At 34.8% G+C, this 18388-nt stretch overlaps 1 protein-coding gene across 1 annotated transcript in view; it reads left to right on the top strand.

Moving 5' to 3' along the window:
* The first annotated feature begins 317 nt into the window (after positions 1-317).
* LOC120636993 (chitin synthase chs-2) overlaps positions 318-18388 on the top strand; it is a 36424-nt gene continuing 18353 nt past the window's right edge. The window contains exons 1-2 of the mRNA XM_039908572.1: positions 318-414; positions 10993-11097. Coding sequence (XP_039764506.1) covers positions 11003-11097 — 95 coding nt within the window. The 5' untranslated portion in view covers positions 318-414; positions 10993-11002. The remainder of the gene's footprint in view (positions 415-10992; positions 11098-18388) is intronic.

The raw sequence follows: 18388 nt of genomic DNA, 5'->3' as shown, positions 1-18388 counted from the left end.
CGGGCAACAGCTAGTCATAAATAATTTAACTACCGTTTTACCCCTTTAAGGGACGAATTTTAGAATAAAAAGTTGCTAATTCAATATGTTTTGATCTTTTTTATTTTCTTTGTTCCATCTCTGTAATTGTTACATTGAACTAATATAAATTTGAAAATAAAACGCCTTTTTTCGATCTCTGTCAAGTGACTAGAAAGAAAAACCCATGAAATAAAAGCCTTTGCGTGAGTCAGAAGAAAAGGCTAACGACTGACTGCTAGCGGACTTGGAAGTTCGACGCGGGCGCAGTGTTCGCTTGGCGACCCGATCGACCGCACTCACGCACCATGCGCGCGATCCGCGAGTGTGAACCAACCATTAAAATATAGTGAAGTGAACAATAAATCCGGATTTTACACACATCTGGAATAGAACGTAAGTATTTCCAGTGAACCTATTTCATTGGTAAATTTTTTATGAAACTTTTGTGTGACCTTTTCTTGTTCGAGGTTACGCGATCAGCTGCGAAAGTATGCGAGACAATCGAATTACTTAAGCTGTATCTATTCGCAATATAAAATATTATTAGTAAACTAAATGAGAAAGTAAGTTAAACACGGTTGGTGAAGTATAATAAAGAATTGCTATCTCAAGAAATATCAAGTAAAGTTTCCCTTTCGAAAGTGTGAAGTGGCTTCAAAAACTCTTACTATTATGTCTCAAAGTGGGTTAAATGTTGACATTTCGTAACTAATACACATTTTACAGCTCAAATTGCTTTAAATTCCGATTTACCATTACGCTTATTATTTCTGCAATGTCAAACAAAAGTGAATGGAAGTAGAGGTGTAGGTATCGCTTAAGTAAGAGTGAGAAACTTAGTACTGAGGGAATTCCTTATTAATTATACTAATGATATGCTGTTCATATTAATAAAATTTCACTTTATGTAAATTCCTCGTTCCTACCACCTCTTTGTGTGTGTAGACGGTACTAACCTTGATAAAGTAACGATTCTTAAAAAACTGACATATCTTTTTAACAGCGAACATAAATGACCAAAAATTCGTTAATATATTAGGTATTAGGAGCGAAAGTTATACCTACTTACATAAATGGCTATGATATACTCCTGTCACAAAAATAGTTACCAAAGAAATTTTGTTTACATGAGAGATTAATTTAAACTTTCGTCAAATACCTTTAATTTGTAGGATTTTAAAGTAGGCACTTCAAGCCTCGTAGACCTACATGAAAGGATTATCGTAATCAACCTTAGCAATGCCCCACTTCAGTACGTGCTGGGCCATCTATGTCTTAGAGAGGGGAATATAGATCTTACCTACACCACTCACTAACCCACTAGGGCTTATGTAACATATTGTGACTAAGTATTTGTTAACATACTAATACATTATCTGGTATTAATACCTGGGTTCGAAAGCTCAAGGCCAAATTCTAACTTCAAAAGTCACATACCCGTTTAGTTACCGACTTGGTTCCACGTTCCGTAATAAACATTAGCCTGTTAACGTCCCAATGCTGGGCATAGGTTTCTCCAATGCGGGTTGTTGGGCTAACGGGTTGTTGGGTAGCCCTCGCAATCGACGAATTTCTATAGATAGAAGACTTAATTCAAACCTTCATTTGTCATACGACAAAGTTTGTTACTAAAACAATACTGCGATGTCGGATGTACCACTTATTTTGGTATATATTATTCACTTCTTACTAATTGCCTAGGTGAGTGCTTATTAACTAAATAGAATATAAATACCTATCTTCGCTTATTTAGAAATGACATAAGCCCTGTCAGCTTTCAAAGGCTTTGCCTAGATTCAAGGTCTAAGCTCTTAATCCGTTACTTTTCCGTGTAATGTGAGAGGTGATCTATGTTTAGAAACATTACGTTAATAAACTGAAGGTTTGCTAAGTAACCCTGCGATTAAATATTCCTTCAAATATAAAATTCGGACATTTAATTCGGATTATCCTTTTGGACGCAGAATACATAAAGCATAGCTAAACTGTGAAGGCAAAGCCAGTTTAAAAAGTAATTATAACACCAGATATTATGGCGGCAGGGGTTAAAAATAATCCAACCATACTAAACCTTATTATAATGCGAGAGTGTGTTTGTCTGTTTGTCCTTACTTGAGACCCTAACTAAGCGAACAATCGACTCCATTTTGGCAGAGTTGGCATACTTTTTAACCCAGGAAAACAAATGGCCCCCACGGGATTAGTCAAATATTCTGAAGAAGAACGCGGGTAAGTAATTAAATATAGTAAGTATGTTAACCTACTCTACTTTATTACTTATCGCGATGGATCTTATTTTAATCTTTGAAAAAATCCAAATACATTTATTAAACAGGATTAAAATTAAAATTATTCGGTATAAAGAACTCAGTTTTGTATTAGGTAGTAGTTACATAAGCCTGTTTCATATCACATAATAATTATATGAAAAAGACAGCGTGGCCGCCCGTAGACCTCGCGTATATCCGGTTCCGTTGGAGGGTCGTTCTCACTGAAACAAAAACCATTTGCGATTTCCGCACAATAATTATGCAATTAATAAAAATTATGCATTGCGTAGTCGACCTGTTGTTCACTTACAAAACGAAATTACATTCAAAGCGCACGCTAATATTAATTGCTATTATAGCACTCATTAGTAATGTTTTCTTTCGCAATTGCCAATGCCTCATTACAGAGTATCTAATTTAAATATTTTCTGTGAACGACAACAATACTGTTAATTCACTGACGTTACTTAGTCAGAGATACAACATATTTAATGTAATAGTTAAATAATATCTGCGCAATCTAATTTCGTTGATCTACCTATTTAGTTTTTTGCGATGTGATTTTATTAGTTCTTAGGGAATTGATGTTTAAGTTTTTGTTGACAAAATTTATTAAGGTCGGTTTTACGTACCGATAATAATATTGTGGCTCGATAAAACTTCTCATTATATTTAGTTGTTAAACATATGTACATTTCTAACATTATCCAATGAGCATATTATAAAAACAGAAAAATAATTATAAAATTTACGGTGAGAAGAAATTAGCGTTGCGATGCCCACCATTGTGTCTCGTCAAACACGCATTTAATTTAAAATAATAACGACCAGCAGCCCGTCCTGTAGTGCAGTAGAGGCCTTTAGCCCACCAGTGGGATTCCTAGGCTGATTATAATGATCATTATGGTAGCACTTTAAGTGATTTACTCGTATTTTATCACGCATAAGCAATCAAGGCTAACAATAAATGTTAAGATCATCTTGTTTGTGACCTTTATACCAGATTCGTTATATTAAGTCAAGGAACTAATATGTAGCATTTAATTAAAAACGATTTAGTGATATATGAGTGTTGACACCCGTCCGAAATAAAAATTCTTTTAAATTATGTATTTACAAGTGTGAATTACAAAATGGTTGCTTGTTTATGAAATTTTCTTTAAAAATTACTTCGATTATTTCGACAACCAATCAATCTTACCATAAAGACGTATTGAATAGCTCTGCCAATCTGCAAATCTTCCTCCCTAACGGTTGGTAGAGTCACTCCAAACAAACGGCCGATTGGCGCAGTGGGCAGCGACCCTGCTTTCTGAGTCCAAGGCCGTGGGTTCGATTCCCACAACTGGAAAATGTTTGTGTGAAGAACATGAATGTTGTTCAGTGTCTGGGTGTTTATATGTATATTATAAATATTTATGTATATTATTCATAAAAATATTCATCAGTAATCTTAGTACCCATAACACAAGCTACGCTTACTTTGGGACTAGGTGGCGGTGTGTGTATTGTCGTAGTATATTTATTATTTTTATTTATTAAACAGAATGTATGTTCCAGAAGTGCTTATATTAGGCCTACACAAATTAATTTGAAGCTTGGGTCAAAAGAGATGTCGCTACGGTTCAATCTCTGTATACAAATAATTTATTAAGTTTCTGTTGATAGTTGAACAGACAATAAGTCTAATAAATGAGAAAATAAAATAAATATGAAATGACACTTACTTAAAAGATACCACTAACTCTATAAAATAAATAATGAATGTCTCAGTGATATCAGTTAATGAATATTATTGAGAAAGATATTTAGATAGTAATAGGTAGTAGGTATCTATCATAGTATTCTATTAATGATATTGCCTAATTTGTAACTATTTGAAGAAAATACGTCCAAGACTCAATTTTGAGTTGTGCTTAATTGTTTTATTACGAAAATTTATAATTGTGGGCTACTATTTCGAGACCAAAGAGTTGCTCAAGCAAAATATTTCGTTTAAGATTACATAGGTACTTAATTATTCGCGGTTTTTATATTATATGATGCCGCACTGATATGCGTAGTTATATTCAGTAGAAGTATCCCACGAAACTTTAATATGTACCTATTAAATACTAGTAGTACCTTAGGTACTACAATGTTGTGATGTAAATATATAATTATCGCTAACAAAAGACTTCAACGCACGCGCGTTACCTCGCATCGCGTCATAACTCGTAACATATTACCTTCAAGTTACTTCACTATCCTAATCTCTCATTCGAAATTCAAATAATTATTTTACAATACACAGCATGCACCGCAAAATTTATAAAATCAAGATCAGCGTTTAAATCGATGAACTTCCAGAGATGTCTTGCAAAGATTACTATACGCCACGGTATCCGCGTATGATGTCGTCTGGCTTCCTTATGGGTGTCCAGCAAACGGTTTGTTCTTATATAAAACTGGCTTTTTTCCGTTTTTATTTCCGTCCGCTTTCATTACTTTTCTTACAAATCCTGTGGGAACCGTTCGTTTCCCGGGATAAATAGTTATTTATATAAATAATAGCCTATGTTATTGTGCTTATTTGTAATACATTGAACAGGTATTTCAGGCTAGCTATAGTTTTATTTAGTCCTAACCCAGTTGCACTACGTTATGAAATGAGATATATAACAACTGGTTATACCCATGATCTGTAATATTATCTTTATCATGTAATTCACTATCGCGTTTGTCTTTATTAACGGGCTCCAGCGAATTGTAAACATTAATTTATTACCGTTGATACCTTCTTATTAGGTCTAAAAGAAATCAATTAAAATTGACTTTATAAATGAATACTCTACAATGGTATAACTGTATGGGTGCATATTTATATTTATTTTGTCATACTATAGTTAATTCGGATTACTGTCGTGAGTGTAAAGTTAGCTGAAGGCCTTGCTCTCTCTTATAACTGGCTCTATCACAGTATGGATTTCTGACGGAACTTACAAATTATATTGTAGTAAAAGTAAATATAAAATTAAATCTAGCTTTATTTACATTATTTTCTTTTATCAAAATATTGCAAAAAAACCTTTGTTAAATATATATATTATATGTATATATTTCTTTAATTTGAAATTACATTTAACTTCCACCCACTACAGAGCATGGGTCTCCTCTCAGAGTGAGTAGGGTTTAGGCCGTAGTATACCACGCTGGACAAGTGCGGATTGGTAGACTTCACACGCCCTTGAGAACGATACGGAGAATTCTCAAGCATGCAGGATTTCCCAGGATGTTTTCCTTCACCGTTTAAAGCAAGTGATATTTAAGTTGCTTAAATTAAAAACGCATATATTTCCAAAAAGCAGTGGCGCGTGCCGGGCTTCGAACTCGCTAAACCGCTTTTAGTAATAACCTATTTACCGAAATAAAACTAAATAAATTGTTAAATTGTTCAAGTTTGTAGGTACAATAATATATAAATAATTAGTTGTACCACAAATAATTAAAATTCGAATTACGTAAATGAAATCGACTATACACGAACACCTTACTCATAGAAGTAATACAGGAGGGGCCGCTATAAATTAACACCACTACAAACAACTTATTTGGGACGCATAAGTTAACTATAACTTAATATTAAAGACCTTTTCATATGAGTCATAATATCACGCATAACGTGTATCTCTCAAAACCTGTCGTAATCCGTACACGTAGATAGGTATGTGACGTTTATATATATGATACCCCATTAGTCATTATTTAAGAATCACTGTTAACCGCGAGTTGTATTGCGCAGAATTTTAGTTTTTTTTCTATTCTATAAAAAAATTGTTTCGATAGAAAAGTCATAATCATATCATAATCTGTTCAGCCGTTCCAAAGATGAGCCTGTGGCGCTAAGGCGCGCTCTACGATATAGTTACGTCTAACAATTTTCGCGCCTTGTCACAAAGAAATTGAAGATGAAACGCGTAGACATAATTATATTAAAGAGCGTTAGCTATACTGGACAAACTGACAAATGTAAACGTGTGTTTTATTTATGCAATCTTTTGTTGATCAAATAATCATATGAGATTAATAAGACGCAGTTTTCACCACTCACTGCAATTTTATTTATTTTAATATTGTAAAGATTAAAAAAACTATGTTTGCCATATACATACTTTTTTGATAAGGTAAAATTAATGTATCTTAATATGGTTCAATAAATATTTGCTTTATTTTTGAGAGCAGATATATTTTATTAGAGTATTGTTTTATGATTGATGTAATGGCTCTAGAAGAACTTGCACGAATTGACGCATTTTATTTGCCATTCAGTTAGTTATATAGAAAAATTTAATTCCTCTATGATTTAAATTCTTCTTAAGCGTAAAATACAAAAAGAAACCTTAACTAAGTTTCTCTTTTATAAACGGTTGTATATCCATTGTTCATCCAAACAATAAAAGTCCATAAAACGTGAAGCTGTGATAAGTAAACAGAAGACCAGTTTAGCAAGGAGACCAGCTTTATAAGAACTTAAAACAGAGATTGTTAATAGGGTATAGAAATTAGGTATAATTATTATGATTTCAATTCGTAATTCTGAAGCTAGTCTTAAGGAGCAAAAGTAAATTAAAACGGAAACACAGATCAATCTATAAAAGGTCACCTTTTAAAAAAATATTTGTAAAATAAAATGTTTATTTAACAATTAACTAAATTGTCCGTAGATACTAAACCTGCAAACAATAGCCATATACTTGTGCCTAAATAGCTCTATAAGAACTTGGTGGAGTAGATGTAATATAATAAATTTCCGTCAATTAGAGGTCTGAAAATCCCGATTCCGAAATAATTATTACGCGAAAAATTAGATAGCTAAGTGGTGGTATAAGTCTTGGACTTTTTTGATATTCCCTGATACCTGGCATCCACGGGAAATACAGATTTTATCTATTTTATTTACGTACCAGTGAACCATAGATAGATTAAAATCGTACCGAGCATTTTGTTACTAGTTGCTAAGAATGTAAGGCAGTGTTGCGTAGTACTAAGGTAGTTAGAAGGTAATGATAGGGGGGAGGAGAGGAGGAGGGAACAGCTGGCGGCCGCCAATAGTGAAAGTGAGCTCAAGTCGAACGGCTCTAACTTTACTCAGCGCTATATCTACGGAGATTTTCAATGCACAGTGAATGCAAAACACCTATTTATAAACGCTCGATTACACTCCCATGTTTACATTATTGTATTTACTTGTAATAACAGCTCGAAGAAAATTAGCAATTCTATTTTTAAATATCTCTGCTGAGTGGTGGATTTCATGCACTGCCAGAAGTGTGTAGCTTGCCATAGAGAAATAAAGAGGGTCTAGTTTTCTCATGATTTGGTAATAATTTTCTTGCGATAACCGTTTTAAGCAGTCAAAATGTTGATAAACTGGTGGCGATAACAGATTGCATTTGTCATATAGATACAACCACAGATATCGTTAACATGCACTGTAAATTATAAAAGATATGACATTAATTCATTACATATTTGAAACATAAATATTTTATATTTATTGATTGAGAAGCATACGTAGATCTTACCATACGAGTACTATGGCAAAGAGTAAACTGAGTAGTTTTTAAGGACTCTTCTATCGGTGTCAAACTCAGCTGTTTTAAATGTATTATATTTATTGGTTCATAATTATTGAGTTATTTATAAACAGGCTAAGTGTAGGAATCTATTGACTTTTATTCTGAATCTAAAATGAGCTTAAAAAAACTATTTTATAACTTTGACCTTGAAATAAGTATAAATCACCTTAAAGTGCTTCATTTTAAGAGACAAAAACAAAACAGCTGCTCGATAAGTAGGTAAGTACCTACAAAGTTGATCACTTGAGCAGACTCTGGAAATGCTGTTCTTATGACGAAAAACTTATTATGTTATTATTATGTTAAGTGTGTCTTTGTTTAAATGCAAAATTATTTATTCTTTGGCCTTATTAGTTTTAATTCGAATTATGTGCCTGAACACAACAATTTTGGATTTCATAACAATATGCAAATAAAACTAATATGTCTACTTCTTAAAAAATATCGTCTATTTAATCTGTTTTTTTTAAATCCAAAAATCAAACAATATTGGGCGTAATAATGCCCGATATCAAGGGAACTTTTGGAGGGAACACAAAATGTGGTGGATTTCTTTTATACAATCCATTGCAGCGTGGTCAATTTCTTTGCGAGTAAAGTCGAGGACAAAAGCCAATAATTTTATAAAAAAAACATCTAGGAAACTGATAATCCTTTTATGGTGGCTCTAGAGTATTGTACTCTACAAAAAGTGGCTCTCGAGACTAAAATTAAGGAAGCCGACGTATACGATATCTTTGTGTTGGTTCTTTGTTTCATAAGTAGGCATATAAAAGTATGGAGTTTATTCGGCGTGGGGAATAGGGTATAGAGTAGACGGTGTTTACTGTACGGCGTGTGCGGAAGTCGCTGACCTTGCGGGCATCGACGCTCCCCCCGCCTCTAAGCTAAAAACACATGCAACAAGACATCTACAAACAAACAAAAATATATTGCAATACTTTATGATATTTATTATTTATTCCACTATTACATGTTTCCTTCCTAATATTATAAATTTCAAAGTGTTTCTGTTTATATTAGTTTGTTTGTTTTCTATTTTGGGCCAACTTGCGCACTGGGGAAAAATATTATAAGATAAACGTATTTTTAGGTACTGCTTTGTCATACTATTATTAGATATATGTAGGTATGTTTTGAATATGCAATCAATTAATGTCATATCTTTTATCATTTACAGTTGCTTTCAACGATTTCTGTGGTTGTATCTATATGGCAAATGCAATCTGTTATCGCCACCAGTTTAACAACACTTTTACTGCTTTCTGAGTCCAAGAGCGATTTTCCTGCTGTGGGAATCGAACCCAATTTCCACAATTGAAAAATGTTTCTGTGATGAACATGAACGTTTTTCAGTGTCTGAGTGTTTCTCTGTGCATTATAAGTATTTATGTATATTATTCGTAAAAATATTCATCAGTCATCCTAGTATCCATAAGACAAGTTACGCTTACTTTGGTGATAGATGGCGATATTTTCATAGTACATTAAAAAAAAGGCTTAAAAAGGAAACTGGGCACGTCAAAGAAATACCCTTCGAACTGATGCATAGCTTCGCAGCTAAGCCGATCTTGGATAATATTGCGTACCGACATTTACATCTGGCATACATACAGAAAGTTTTTGCTTCCGTGGAACTGTAAAATAACCTAAAAATACGAACGTAAAATTTTAAATTTAAATACAATTTTAGGGTCACTTTGATATCAATTAAAGAAATCATTTTACAGTACAGTTAGTTAGTAGCTTTTTGAAATCTAATGTTCTGAGGCATTCAAAACAGTGAATCCAAAAGATAAATAATCGACAAGTAAATGGATAACCGAACATGTAATCTCATTGGAATGTTCAGCTTCACTGTACGAGTAGGTCCTGAGATATCGATATCCTAAAAAACCACTTTTTTTTTTTACTTTCTTTCTTGTACACGGAGGTGCGTATGTATCGAATGTTTTGTACCTAAATAATATTGTAGAACTACTAAAATAATTATTGCAAATTATGTTTCTTAGAACTATTAAATCACTTTGTGAATATTGTTACGACATAAGTTTGCAGACAAGTTACGGTTCTATTGTTATAATCTATTGATTATGTCAAAAGAAAAACCAATAAATGATCAACATTATTTTATCCTTATATTTTATTCCTTATCACGTTCTAAAATGGAATTGCAATTGTGAGTAGGTATGTTTTCCATTCATTAGGTTTATAAAAATCGCCATAAATCTGCAAAGAATAATCTTCTATAGAAAAGATCATTGTCAATTATTGTCGTCTAAAAAAAATCATAAACAAGTTGCATTGTATAGATGCTATCTATTCAAATATCGTTATAACATTTTAAATTTAGGGAAAATTAAAAAAAAGTAATGCATATCTAATTATGTTAAAAATAACATGTTCTCTGTTTGCTTGTTCATTAGTAAGCAATGCACATCTTAGCTACTAAACTTATTGGAGATGGACATGGATATGGTATACTTTATATTCCGGGTAAAGAGACGGTTTTAGTAGAGAGAGGGAGAAGAGAGGCTCGTTTATTATTATAAATTGTAGCTTCTGTGTTTCGAACGAAAGTTAGTTTTGCTCTATGATAATTTAACATGATTATTTTGTTCTTTTCCGTATTCAAAACTTACATATATTTATGCCCGTGATTATCTACACTCCTGTTCTAAAATATATATATAGTTCTGTGTAAAATATTTTGTTACAAATTCCATTTATTAGGTAGAACTCGGTTCTAGGGTCTTATATTTAACCGCTTTGCAAAAGACTTCAACGCGTGTTTCAAGCTCACCAAATGATAAAAATATACCTAAGGAAAATAGATAGAAAAAAACACTGAAATATTGACCCACCAAGAAATTTAGCGTTCCGATGCCATGCCGCGTGGAAATGGTATTAATGAGGGGTTTAATATACCAGCTTAGCCCGCTACCATAATAGATTATGTCATTATTACCACAAGATGAGATATCAGACGAGCTAAATTGTAGTGGAATAAATAAAAGTAGAGTACGCCTTAGGATACTGGGCAAAATTAGATTGATTTAATTCTAATAAATTTGTTTCAGCAGTTAAACAAACATGGCGACCTCAGGGGGGAAGTCGCGGCGAGAGGAGGTGAGCGACAATTCCGACGACGAGCTGTTGCCGCTCGCCAACGACACTTATGGTGGCAGGTTAGTAATTAAATAAAGTACTTCTATAGCACAAAAATCGGTTCGGTTATGGTATTGCAGAGTGCATACCAATAACAGTATCTTCTACTTCTACAATAGACTATAAAAGTCCAACGCTGGACTAAAGAACACTACCAACGGTAGGGTTTGCCCATAATCACCACGCTGGGCAGACGGGTTGGTGATCGCAGTAGGTGGTAGTAGTAGCACAGGACAATGCTGCCCGCTCTCCGTTATATTCCTTAAGTTGCCTCTCAGGACACCCGCGCGGAGAGGACGGGTGGTGACAATTTTTTTTTATTTCTTTTATTCCACTACAAGTTAGCCCTTGACTGCAGTCTGGTGGTAAGTGGCGGGGTAGCCTGTTAGGGAGTATGGTAGTCATACCATTAATTTGCTCCAATATGGGTTGGCGGGCATTAACAATCATTATCACATATTAGTGATGAGACCCGGAACTTGACCGGGCCTTAATACTCAAGTGTATATGTGTATGCAATCTTAAATAGATTTAAATAATAGATCTTGCAAAGTTTCGCTTCAATATCATTATATCAACCCATTACCGCCGACTACAATGCACGGGTCTCAACCTACAATGAGAGGGGGTTAAGACCGTAGTCCACCTCGCTGGCCCAGTGCGAATTGGTGGACTTCACACACCTTTGAGAACATTATGGAGAACTCTCAGGTATGCAAGTTTCCTCACAACGTTTTCCTTTACCGTTGAAACAAGTGATATTTTAATTGCTTAAAACGCACGTAAATTAGAAAGGTTAGAGGTGCGTGCTGGGATTCGAACTCGCCTCCCCCAAAAGTGAAGCCGAGGTCCTACCTACTGGGTTATCACCGCTTTCTAAGTTTCGCTCAGACATGCTGACATAATATGTTGACCGGCAACAATCTCTTCGAACCTAAACATAACTTTATTATAATAATAATGATTTCTACATTTATCGACCTAGCGACCTGCTAGCAGCCTGAAGTGTCATAAATTGAATGTTCAATCTCAGCTCATTTATCACACAAGCCCCCTCTTTTGAAGGAGAGCGAATTAAAGAGAATAGACCCATTACACTGTTCCAATGCCTATTGGCAGCTACTAAAAGTATTCAGTAAAGCTTTATTTAGTAGGCAAAACCAAATTGCGACAAGCTACCATCCCACTTCTTATGCTTTAGACTGTGGGAACGATTTAGATATGAGCAGTACCACTGCTAATGTAATCTATTGTGCTGGATTTGAATTTAGAAATCCATTCATTATCTCCTTACTAGTCAGTATGTTCAATTAAAAAGGGTTTGAAGCCTAGTACGCACTATTTTAGTAGTTTAGTCTAGTATCAAGTAATTTAGTAGGTAAAATACTCGCTACTGCCCAAAAATCGTTTGCCCAGTTGTCGAGTCCAGTTTACGAGTGAGTGAGTTGTATTTGGCAAGATGAACAGCCTACAATGAAATCAATTCTTTTAATGAATTGAATTAAAGTCAACTACTGAACTACCTAACCAAATCAACAGGTTCGGATGCGTTTAGCCAAACCAGTAAGCACGGACGAGCTGTGGGGGCTGCTACTCGCTTGAGAAAAATAAAATGAAATGGATTGACTCGACTAAACAACTTACTAACTTACTCCACAAAATTTCTGATGTTCAGGCACGTTTAACTACTAAACGACGGGTTACCGATTGATATCAAATTTTACCAGCGTTGGACCGGGGCGGCGGCTCAACGTGCTCTGCTAGTTGGATACCGTACCGCCAATTTTCTAACACCAATGATAGAACTATTATCGATGTAACATGGCTTTCTCTTAATTTATACAATATAAAAGCGGTGATAGCCAAGTTGTTAGGACTTCGACTTCACTTTCGGGGATCGAGTTCTAATCCCAGTAAGTATAATATACCTCTAACTGTTCTTAGTTATGTGCGTTTTAAGCAATTAAAATATCTCTTTAACGGTAAAGGAAAACATCGTGAGGAAACCTGAATACCTGAGAGTTCTCATAATATTCTCAAAGGTGCGTGGAGTCCACCAATCTACACCAAGACCAGCGAGGTGAACTATGGCCTTAACCCCTTCTGACTGTGGGAGGAGACCCGTGCCCTATAGTGGGCCGGTAATGGGTTGATTTGATGATGATGATACAATATGACTCACCGAACTGATACCCATACAAATAAATGTCTCCTTTATTTCGATGGCTACCCAACACAGTGCACCGATATAAACAAACATTACATCCTTAAATTTAAACTTCCAAACAGTCTCATTATTTTTTTCCCGTATATTTATTTATGACTATACATAAAGAGCAATTGCATGATATCATTGGCTTTACATTTGTAGTAAGCACGTCATGCAGACATACCTTCTTCGTAAGGTCAGCACGGGTATTTTCACTTTGTATAAATGCATGGAGAAAAATACATACCTAGAGTACCAGAATCAATAGACACGAAGTGCTAGTTGCAGGTACATTCAGGTTTGCACCGTAGTCGAAGATTCTTTTTGCTGAGATACTTTATTGCACATAAAAAATAAATATGAAACTTTGTATTGTACCGGGATTGAATTGACATTTACAGACTGTATTCAAACTTTTTAAGACCTTTATGCTTGAATCCTTCGCAGATTTCCATTCAAATGACTTCGAAGTATACGAGTGAATATAATGTCATTGCCGTTTGCATATATAGTAAAATATACATGATATGAGTCAATAGTCTTAGGAATCATCGTAACGTGAAATGTTGTTGGAACATCACGCAACCACCTCGATAGGCATTAAATTCCCATTGACTACACGGTTGTGTAAGTGGACATTAAAAATATGTACAAACAGGTGGCTAGCTTCACTGTTGCATTCCTGAGTAGGCGAACCGGGTTAATTAGCAGACTCGAATGTAGGTATAAGATTTTAATCTAACGAGGCAGAAAATATATGAAACCAAAAATACTTTACATACTTTGTATTTATTTACTAATTAAATATTTTGGCTGGATATAAATGATCTAATTTCGCAGTTATAGGAAATGAAAGCGACACCATAAAAATGTAGGACGTAGGTAGGTACGATTAAAACCGCATCCCTTTGTTTATCACGACCAGTCAGGCTAATCCTTAGTATATGATATTATTAAACTGAAAGTGAGTTTGTATGTTTGTTTGTGCTTCCTTCACGCCCTAAGTGACCAACATACTATATTTTCGGCACAAAGTTATTTAAAAGGACATAGGCTACTTTTTATCCCAGGAAATCAAAGCGGTTTACAAAAAATTATTAGTCTACTATTTTCTCGTCATAGACATAATAATCTCGTGACGCGCATAATATGAGCCATACAAGTGCATATAGCTATTCAAGTGGTGAATGGAGTGGCGGGAGGCAATAATATTCTGTTTTAAAATATGCAACTTTGACTAGTCTTTGAAAACCTAAAAGCAGGCAATTCGATACAAACATTGGTATCTAAGACCGAAACAGGTTTTTATATAGCCTAAGCTTTTTATATGAAGCCGATATAGACAAAATTTTAAGAGCGTTCGTGAGTAAAAATATTACTAAGATTTATAGTTATTGATTCGTTGAAGTTTCGGATAAAGAATCTTTAAATTTAGTTAGTATTTTTATTTTATTTATATAAATATTAAATTACCTATTTTGATGCCAATACTGCATACAAATCTTTAAAGTAACTAAATTGGCAAAAGTTAAAGTCCTTTTTGAAATGTTTACCAGTAAAAGAACAGCACTATTTTTAGAATTCTCAATTTGGTTTTGATTAGATATTTATATTCAAGAGAATTGGCACCATTAACTGTCTTATATAATGAAAAATAAAATGTTTAGCAGTAAGTTAGAGTTTTTACCGTTTTTTAAGTAAAATAGAAACCCTAGTTCACTTATGCCTAGAAATCATATCAATCATAAGTAGGAAGTACAAGAACCTACTTTAAAATTGGAAGACTCAGTTTTAGCGTGCTACGTTTCCATTACAAACCGCTTATCAGCTTTGTGTTATTTACAAAATCTTGCTTAATTAAGGTATACAAAAGATCAATAACGTATCACTCATAGGTTTTATAGAGGCCTGAGGTCGGTCGCTCGATCGGTCACCGCAGCCTGTTGCCCGGAACCCGCTCAAATGCCAAGGTTGTCAACTCTGACGACACAACTTTCGATCGAGTGCGCCACATTTTTGCGCCCCACTTCTTCCGCGCGTACACTGTAGTGGCTTAGTTATCCACTTCTTATTTGCTCAAGCATTTAGAAAATAAATAATCCATAGCAGGTATCTACTACAAATGCTAGTGTTTTTGTTTTATACCTAATTTCGGCTTCAGCCATTTGATGAACCACTGCACCGTTCTTGATGAAACTACACACGTTTGTAGCTTGTTTCCTGTAGATAGACATAGGATTCTTTTTATCCCAAAAAAGCCCCCAGTTTCAAGCAGAATTTAGAAAAGAATTAGATTTTGTTACCCCCAATACGGCTTCACAGCAAAGCCGATCTTTACAAAGTTTTGTATAAAGTTAGCTTGAACCCTAGAGGCTTAGCTCTACAAAGTAATTTTGACAACCAGTTATTTAAAAATCCCCGTTCAATTTCAATTATTATATTATGGAGTTTAAAGCCACTTCATTTAAGTAAGGATATTACAATTTTCTCCTTTAACTCAATTGCAAATCTATCATTTTTAGTCACCTGTAGGTATTAATTTATTGCCTGCAGTCGCACCAGTTTAACGAATGGCAGTTAAAATAATTTAACCTATCAAACCAAATTCACGTTTAACATAATGCAAATAAGTCGTATAATTGCTTGGTATTTTTATTACTAAAGTAGAAAGGTACCTACGAGGTACGAGGGCATGCGTGCAAGGAATATTAGATCACAACGGGTTCCACCTTACCTAGCTGTTTAGGTTTATTTTGGTTCGTAAACATTCGCTCCGATATATTTTTAGAGGCAGCATAAGCTTCAAGGAATCCACATCTCTTGATATCGAATAAAGATGCCATATGTATGTAACTTATTTTATTTCATTTATGTATCTTACTCTATAATTAAAACAAAATGTTCCTTTAATTGATTTTATTTGTTAACGAAGCAACTGGCCAGTATATTAGCATGTTATCAAGTTTTAACCCATGAAACAAGCTTTTAATGAAAATAAACTATAGCAAAAATAACGTAGCGAATTCTGCAGGATAAATTCAATTGTTATGTTTACTATGTTTTTCGGTAGACAACAAATGACGTCACAGGAAAACTTGAAATGACAAAATAATGTAGGTACGTAAGCGAATCGGTAAAAGAGAGTGCATGCGTCGGTTTTTGACATGGTCATTGACCGCTGAACTTCGTAAGAGAATTTGAGATGCTGTTTCGCATACTAATAACTTTTCCAATTTAAACTTTTACTTGAAACATTTTTAGTAGCAGCGAGTTGACTGTTGGTGCTTTTAACAGAATATAAATGGCGTTCCTGTCATTATAGGACCTATTCAGTAGGTTCTTATTTGAGTGCAATTTTTTTGTTATAAATAGTCATCATCATCAACATTATTACATCATCCCGTTACCACTACCGAGCATGGGTCTCCTCCCACAATAAGGAGGGGCTAAGGCCGTAGTTCACCATTTTGACCTAGTGCGGATGGGTGGACTTCACATACCCTTCAGGGCATTATGTTCTCTCAGGCATGCAAGTTTCCTACTGTACGATGCTTTACTTCACCGTTGAAACAAGTAATATTTTAATTACTAAAAACGCACATAACTGAGAAAAGTTAGAGGCGTGCTGGGATTCGAACGCAGCTGCCCGAAAGTGAAGTCGAGCTCTTACCAAATGCGCTATCAAAGCTATATACGTCTAATGCTGGATTCTCGTAGCGATTTCCACTCTTCGAGTTCTTGGGCTGCTTTGGTAGTTTTCTGATGTCATCGGCTATTCAGTAGGAGGTCTACCACGCACCATAAAACACAACGTGTTCTACGGTAGGTACCCCTGCAGCACCTCCGGACCCTTCAGGTCCATTAGTTTTCCGAGCTGTGTCCCTCATTGCAATTGGTTGATATATATATGTTATCCCGGTTGTTTTACGGATCTTCTTAATTATGATTTGCAACTACAAGCATTGCTCTTTCTTTCGATCGATTGCGGCTCGCAATCAGCGATTATGTTTGGGAACATTAGTAATTATCACTCGCAAAATACACTTTTTGATTACTTTCTAACATATTCATAATATGAATGTGAAGTTAAAAAAGTTTGTCACAGACTTGTCTTTTGGAAAAAAAGATGTTACGAAGCTAGTTATAAATTAACACCATTATCTGGTAAAACTTTGGTTAATGGGCTATGTCTTTCGCGTTTACACCGTGTAAGGCATAAGAACTCTATAGTCAGGCAAGGATTTCGCAAGTTTTCGTGACCTGTGGGGACATTGAGCGATCTATTGTTTATGTTGCGTTATATAGCTGAATGTGCAAGTGAGCTTTATGCAACTTATCATACAGATTATAATCGAGTAGCAATTAGTGATGACGACATCAAGCTAGTAGACTACTGCTACACCTATGCGGACGGTCAGGATCGTGATTTTGGGAAGGTCAAGACCTTTTTTAGTACCCACGATTGTTGTTCGTTTAACACGGTATACATTTTCGGCATCAGTGAGTGTGTATGTTTGTTAATACCATTTTCCTAATTAGGAACGCTTTTTATTTTTACACTAGCAGACCCCCGGAACTTCGCCCGCGTATGACTCAACCGAGAAGCTAGAATATATCTGATGTATCAGATCATAATCATCGTGGCTAGCTATGTACCTACCATTGTTACGTGTTATTTTAGGTGGTACATACATACATACATCCATACATCAATCCTCACAAACTTTCGCATTTATAATATTAGTAGGATGGTACGCATGCATTCGATCGTTCTCCCATATGCCTTGCGACTTACAGTAATTTGTGAAGAGTTATGTTCTTTATCTCCGACAATATTTATCAGATCCTTATTAAAATAAGACCATACATGCTTGATAGTATACACTTTTAAATAAAAAAATAATTATTAAAATCGGTTCAAATTTAACGGAGCTATGAAGTAAAATTGATAAAAATTTCCATCCCATTTTCCGGAGGAAACTTATTGTTTATCGGGATAAAAAGTATCTTATATGTTGAGCCGGAATATCAACTACCACTATACCAAATTTTATTTAAATCCGGGCAAATGCCCGGACAGACAGACAGACAGATAGACGGAC

Source organism: Pararge aegeria, chromosome 3, assembly GCF_905163445.1.
Source record: "Pararge aegeria chromosome 3, ilParAegt1.1, whole genome shotgun sequence".
NCBI classification, from domain to species: Eukaryota; Metazoa; Arthropoda; class Insecta; order Lepidoptera; family Nymphalidae; genus Pararge; species Pararge aegeria.
Note: the sequence above shows the minus strand (reverse complement) of the source record. Positions and strands in the feature narration are given on the sequence as shown.